The 7499-nt window shown below is 37.6% G+C and overlaps 1 protein-coding gene across 2 annotated transcripts; it reads right to left on the reverse strand.

Moving 5' to 3' along the window:
- Positions 1-85: 85 nt before the first annotated feature.
- LOC121879684 (histone H3.3A) lies at positions 86-6201 on the reverse strand. 2 transcript variants are annotated; one of them, XM_042386403.1, is made up of 3 exons: positions 6129-6201; positions 3005-3293; positions 86-872 (listed from the first exon to the last, which is right to left on the reverse strand). In XM_042386403.1, exons 2-3 carry the CDS (start codon positions 3284-3286, stop codon positions 744-746), a joined length of 411 nt encoding a protein of 136 aa, XP_042242337.1. In that variant the 5' UTR covers positions 3287-3293; positions 6129-6201; the 3' UTR covers positions 86-743. The 2 variants fall into 2 exon arrangements, with proteins under 2 accessions (XP_042242337.1, XP_042242338.1); XM_042386404.1 differs by having other exon boundaries at positions 5758-6158.
- Between the last annotated feature and the right edge of the window lie 1298 nt (positions 6202-7499).

A 7499-nucleotide genomic window follows, 5' to 3' on the forward strand; every position in this document is an offset into this window, starting at 1 on the left:
TGATTAGTTTCAATTATATCTCTACATCTCTCACCTACAATTTTCACTAATGTATCTACACATACAAGGTTAATAATAATAATAATAAATGTTAGAAGTTTATTTTTGGTTTCAATCTACAGTGAGGAGACTGATATCAAGAACTTATACAGGGTGATGCGGGATAAATTTCACATGAGAAGCACGCATCACCAAATGGAAAGAGACAGACTTTAAGACTTAAAATTAAAAGGTAATAAAAAGGCTTTCCCACTACTAACTAAATAAGATCATGAACACGAGATGACCGTGACATCGACAATACAAATATGACAGATTTGCTCCCGGACCAGAAAACTGACGATTTCTTGTACTTTGGAATATTATTTGTGATCACATAACCTACACCAGACCTGTGTATTCTTTACAAAGTCTTCATATCACCGACTTTTTTTTTTCCACTAAAATTTACACATGAATAAACGAAAAGTATGTCGATTGAATACACAGTTCTGTACAATGCTGTACACACATAATAAATTAGAAACTCTTGTGTCACAATTTCCCACTAATGAGCAGTAAAAGTTGCTCACTTATCTTACAGTAAAAAACTTGTGCCAGTCGCTCATGCCAGCACTGCACTGCGAAGTCAATTAAAAAAAAATGACACTTGCCGAAACGTAAACTAAAAACATTCACTTTGTCCATGGCAGTATGTAGCTTAGGAGGTTATGTCTTGAGTGAGCACATATGTAAAACTGTGCTTAAGCACGCTCGCCACGGATTCGTCGGGCGAGCTGGATATCCTTGGGCATGATGGTGACACGCTTGGCATGGATAGCACACAAGTTGGTGTCTTCAAACAAGCCAACAAGGTAGGCCTCCGAAGCTTCCTGTAAGACAACAATACTTGTAAAAAACTTGGTTTCATATCAAAAAATTATTACACTTACCAGCTTTACAACTCACGTTTGAGTGAGGTGAGTGAAAGGCTAGGGACCTTAAGAGATACAGTACACTAATGGGAAACACTAACTTTGAAGACCTAAATTACCGACACTTGTCACCCTAAGCTAAGAAATACTACTGTATAATCAAAGCCTCACTGGAACAAAGCCAGTCAACAATATTAACAGATAATCCAAGAATGAATGCAAGTATGTTAATTACTTATTGCATCGTTCCCAGTAAAGCTGCCAGAGAATTTTGCATCAAAGAAACAGCCTCAAACAAAACCAAGGAGAGACAATAAGCAACGAGCACAAGATAACCAAATCTTCCATATAGAGAAATGGAGTTGTGATTCTTAATCACAAAACTATACTAAAAACAGCTTCAAAATCTAATCAAATTTTCATGCACGTCAAGATGCCCAATAAGTTCACTGTTATTTACCATTCTTTTAGCTTGATCAAGTTGACAAACTTTTGTGCACATATTCTCAGGCTTTCACAGCAGGAATAAGAACCAAAAAAAATCTCCCGAGATTCAAGTATTTACCAAGGTTCAAACTGACGCCGGCAAAGATGACCTCCATGCATGTCTAACAGCACCGTAAAGTTAATCCACATCATATGTTAACTGGTTTTACTCCCTAATTAACATCACCATAAAAAGTTAATCTACATCCTGTTAATAATGTTAATTAGCAAGAAGCCAATCCTACTTTTCTCTCTTCTACTTCTATGTAAAATACAGTTGTCCCTCGATTAACGAACACAATCGGTTCCAGTCGTTTGTTACCGGTAACTAAAATCTCGTTAACTGAATCTATATTTCAATGGGATATTGGGTAATTGGTTCCAACTCAGAAAAAGTACATACAATGTAAAGCCAAAAAATTCAGTCAGAAACTCCCAAAAATCGCCCTTAAACCACTATACTGTATATATACGTACATATACACTAGAACTCTTAAATCACTACTGTAACGTGATACAGGTGATAAGTTTTATCCCGTGCAAAATATATGACATTTATATTCAAACTATTCGCTGTCTTGCAAGGATTCCAGCAATGCAAATTATATTCCCCTAACTTTAGTATGTGCTATTACATCAAATAAAACCTTTAAGCCTAAAACCACCAAACAATGGCTGGGAGGTGAGTGACATGTTTAACAGTTGGCACCTGAGGTCTAGTGAAGTATTTATTTGTTTATTTATGTCCTTTAGATTGAGTTTTTGTTTTCTGCTTATAAAATGCCACAGAAGTGACCGGGGAGAATATAATTTACAATGATGGAATTCTTATAAGAAAGTGATTAATTTGAATAGAAACATGCTCTAGTTTGCAGAAAAAAAATCTTAGTAATCATTTTGTACATTATTTTGAGTACATGTACAGTACAGCTTTGCCCTTAGGACAGTGTGTATGTAAATGAGTAAAAATAAATGAATAAAGTTACATATATTGAGCCCAAAATATTAGTTGAAAAACTTTATGTAGACAGAGCTTGGATGGCTAAATGTTAGAATGAACAATAATTTTAATATACAAAATGCAAAAAATATTCAAGAACACAACTTTCTTGATATTTACTCCACTGAAAATGAATGTAAACGTAGAACCAATTATTGTATTGGTGGACTAGTCGATCAGCTGATGCACACAACAAAGCGTGTTTCTCCTAAAGCTTTCGTAAACCAAAGTTTTGTTCATTAATTGAACAGAAAATCCTTATGGGAGCTAATTCGTTAATCGAGGGACCACTGTATATACAAATAACCACCATCTACTTAAATGCAAATATTAAAACTACATGACTAATTACTTGTCATTGTAAAGGGTTTTCACCAGGTGGTGTACTTAGGAGAGGATAGAAATAGGTTCCAAAATAATGCTTAGTTTAAAAATTTTAATTCATTACAGAGGGCACCGGTGACTGATATGACTGATAAATGCAAGTATTATGCTTAAATTTGGTAATTTTTGTAATGTTATGACAAATGAAGATAACAGTATGATCTTTAACTGGTGAAACCCCCGGGTAAAGTGCACCAAAATACACAGCCAATATTCTCACCTGCAGGGCACCGATAGCAGCACTCTGGAAACGCAGATCCGTCTTGAAATCCTGTGCAATTTCACGAACAAGTCGCTGGAAGGGCAATTTGCGGATCAGCAATTCTGTGGATTTCTGGTAACGACGAATTTCTCGGAGGGCCACAGTACCGGGGCGGTAACGATGGGGCTTCTTTACACCTCCGGTGGAAGGTGCTGACTTACGAGCAGCCTTAGTAGCCAGCTGCTTCCTTGGAGCTTTGCCTCCAGTGGACTTACGGGCTGTTTGCTTTGTACGGGCCATGATTCACCTGGGGAGAAATTATTTTGTTAGAATGTAAGACAAACAGATACAGCATCCTATTGCACACATATATCAGGTAACACACCCCATTCAACCATTAAAAGTATAAATACAATTCCCTACCCACTAAAAAAGCTTAAAACAGAAAATATTTAATTATTTTACAATTGAGAATTCCATTAAACCAGTGTCAACATGAAAGTTTTATTTTCAAGAATAGGGGAAACTGCAGCAGGCCTACTGTCCCACAAAAGGCAGCCCTGTTTACACCCAACCCCTTAACTCGTCCTATAATTGAAGCTACCAAACAAGTTTGTCTCAATGTGTTCCACTCATCCACAACTTTTTCCAAACTAATGCATACCTAATTCCCTCATTTGGCAAGTTTCATTAACACCCAACACAAAGCAAATATGGCCATGTATTTTGATACTTGCTCTATGAATTATGAGATGGCGACGTCTGATCACAATTTTTTTAGATCAAAGTGCCACATGCTATAAAACCAGTGTTAAATAGAAAAAATTAGGAAAAGAAAAAAAAAACAAATATTTGTACCTAACAACTGATCAGGACTTAACAAACCCCAAACCTCTGAAGTAGACCCAAGGGAAACAAGTACGAAGTTAATCATCCACACTTAAGGGAATCCAAAGACATCTCAATCATCCGAGTGTTGGCTGTTACAATAAAATACCAAACCAAATACTTGCTACCAAATAAATAAAAAATTATCACGTCGCCAGAAGAACTCATCGGACACTGATCTATACACTGCTGCAAGTTTCCATCAATTAAACAATCTTAAAACCTGGAAATACATGCAAAGGACACCACAGTCAAATACTGATGAGCTGTAACAGTCATGAGGAAGATGCATTTAAGAAGCCCCACAACCACTGAGAAGTAAGAACTGCCATGATTTAATACCTAACTTTTATACGAGCTCACACATGGACTAATTTTCATATACTCTAAACTGCAAATCAACTGCAATAGAGCTTGTACCTTACCAGCCATGTTGAGCACTGACATGACTCAATACTAAATCTTACCCTGAAAATATGTACCAAACATAATGATTTCTATTCGTAAAAGCCGAGGCTCATATCCACACTGACTCCTTTAACTGTAAAATCAATATAGAACCTGTCTTAGTTAAATGGTTCAGCAAAATGGCTTCCCCAACACCTGCCCAAAGGAAAACTTCTTTTCCCCTTTATCTTTACCCAATTACAACATTGGGATTCCGTGCAAAGGTTTCTGAGCATCACTAAGTCAAGCTACTTCATGTGGTAATGATAGCTTATTATTGAGATTACAACACACACACCTGGTTTTAAAAGTGCACTGTATATACGTTAAGACTAAATGACAAATTTGGAATTGAAACAAATATCACACCAAATAAGACTCTGCTCAAGGTCAAATTTTGGCCATGTTTATATGGACAGTTGTGTGGCTGCTGGCTATTTACTTTATAGTACGAAAGCTACAAGAACAATACTGAAATATCACATATCCACGAAGCCACTTCATAATATTCAAACCATTAGAAATGGAGTGTTGATCCCATCATATAAGCAAATAATATAGATGCCGATTTTAAAATTTAACAAATATCTTACATCCAATTAGCATTATCAGGTTACTGTTGGATTAGACCTGTATTAATTACCACGTGGCCAATTATGAACTGCATTTGAAATGAACCAAAACCTGGTTTATGCAGCAGCCACCCCCAGTTGGTTTATGCAGCAGCCACCCCAGGACTCCGAAACCACATGGAATACTAACATTAATACAACCTGCTGTAATTTGGCCATAATAAACTTCACATTACTATGCAAAAAAGGACACACATTGTCCCTGGTCTAGTTATTCCCTACACCCAATCCCCTGCACTTATAAATACTGGTTAAATCAGGTTATTAGGACCATGGTATAACTGGCAAAACTATCAGCTGAACGACACACAATTTGAAAAAAACCAGCACAGACCAGCTTAACTATTGACCTACACCACGTGGACGCTTAAGAGACGAGTTTAATATTATCTGACAATCACTACACTCGGATATGGTGAATTATGCCCCAAATACCATAGACGTAAGTAATGATGGATCAACGGTACACACTAACACTGCCTTCATATTATAAAATGGCTTCCACCAACACTATTACCCCACCACTCCCTTAACGTCCACTATTTAATCAATATCTACGAGCTTACAACACTATAAACTGCTAATATCGCCTCATGGACTCAGACACGGAACATATTATTATCACGAACTTTAAGAGATATAAGACGAATTATCAACACATCATAAGCACTTCTGGTCACTGAGCATCACGAACATACTGGAATTAACTAATATCTTAAGTATAATCTTTTTATCTTCGCATTTTACAACAAATATGTAGGGCAATGCTGATGACCTTAACAGTTGCACTAAAAGACAGTCAACCTTGGTAACGGCACAGGAAGAGGAAGAGCTGGTGTTGGTCGGTCACTGACTGGTACACTTGTGTCCACCTGTCCTCTCTCGCACTCTCATCCATAAGGATTACTTTTGGCGGGAGCTTAACCTTAACCCGCCAAATATTTGAAAACTGCTGACGGTTGGCGGTGGGGGGGACGCGGGGCCGCCATCTTGCTTCAGCAGTAAACAAAGATGGCGGCACCGACGCCAAACACTCACTACTTTCACAAACCTTAAACCCTACTTCGAGTACCACCATATTACCCAAATTCACTCAACGTCACTAGTTATACTCGGTAACAAACTTGTACGTGAAAAATATCAATATTCCTTATTTATAGCGCTCCTCGTCGTACCTGAATGCTGGAACGAGAGATGTGACTTCTACCGCGTCTGCACTCAGAATGACGACTAAAAGCTAAAACGGCCTAAGTCCCACTATTTATACCCCCTTTGACGTCATCATCCCGCGCTACTCATTCATTGGCTGGCGTTGCGGGTAGGCTGTCGTCTCATTGGCTATAATAACGGCCTCTGTGATTGGTCTACAAGCGAACGTTTCTTAACGCTGATTGGTTAAATTCTTGGTGCGGTGATTGGTAGATGACATCAGTTCTTGATCCGCATCTGTAGAGGGAACAGCTCTTGCTCACAGCGCCTACTGAACCTGGCTTATTCTACCTTAAAAACTATTTACCATGTATGTAGTTATTACCAACGACACATGTAGTGGTGGTGATTACGCTGTACCACACGCCACTCTCCTACCACAGCTATTAACATATTTCTGGCCCTCACTAAACCTCCATAAGACAGCTAAAAGAGAAATAGAAAAGTGAGAAAGCTATAAGAGAATAACTTGATTAAAACTGGAGAGAGAGAGACAGAGAAGGTCCGCCATAGTTGTAGCAAGTGTAGTCACGTCTACCGATTACCAAACATAAAATACCAAAAATCAAACCATAAAATCCCACCCTTACTGGACCATACAAAACCGTACCACTTTGTTGACATAGACATTTGTACATAAGACCTTCCTTAGCGAGAGTTAGACCAGGATAGATGAGTTACTTATGACTGATAGTTTTTGCCAGACGTCGCGGTGTTAGGTGCGATTTTCTATTCCCGGCTGTCGGTTTTAATTCATCTTATTATTTTTATTTTATTTTTATTTTATTTTTTGTTTTATTTATTATTATTATTAGTTTATTATCCTTATGGTTGGTTGAACTATTGTTTGTTTTTTGTTGGTTTATGTATCGTATTTTCTCTATTTTTGCATTATTCTCATCTTTATCTCGGTTTATCTCTATCTATTAATATAGTTCTCCATCTCTCACGCTTTCTCCTCACTTCCCTTCATTATTCGACTTGTACACTACCTGTACAATACGTCTCTCCCTCAATTATTCTTGTGTTTTGTTCTTCCTTCTCTTCCTTCCACTTATCTTCTATTCATTCTTCTCCTTCTATTCCTCTTCCCTCGTTTGTTCCATGTTTTGTTTCTTCTCTATTTCTCTCTCATTAACCATTTACACCCTCTTACCTTCTACTCTCTCTCTCTCTCCCTCTCTCTCTCTCTCTCTTTACAGACAAATTACAGGTGTGTGCATGTTTGAAGGTATGTAGAGACACACATATGCAGGTAACCAAGTACTGTATGGATGTGTATGATGAAAAGACAGACACATATACACATGAATATATAAAGTGTGCGTGTGTAGATA

This window comes from Homarus americanus, unplaced genomic scaffold (genome assembly GCF_018991925.1).
Source record: "Homarus americanus isolate GMGI-L3 unplaced genomic scaffold, GMGI_Hamer_2.0 scaffold42643, whole genome shotgun sequence".
NCBI lineage: Eukaryota > Metazoa > Arthropoda > Malacostraca > Decapoda > Nephropidae > Homarus > Homarus americanus.

Excerpts from the sequence above, each read along its gene's own strand:
- LOC121879684 (XM_042386403.1), bottom strand. The coding sequence starts at position 3,286 with ATGGCCCGTACAAAGCAAACAGCCCGTAAGTCCACTGGAGGCAAAGCT. Across the intron at positions 873-3,004 it reads CTGCTATCGGTGCCCTGCAG|GAAGCTTCGGAGGCCTACCT; the intron begins GTGAGAATATTG and ends GTTGTCTTACAG.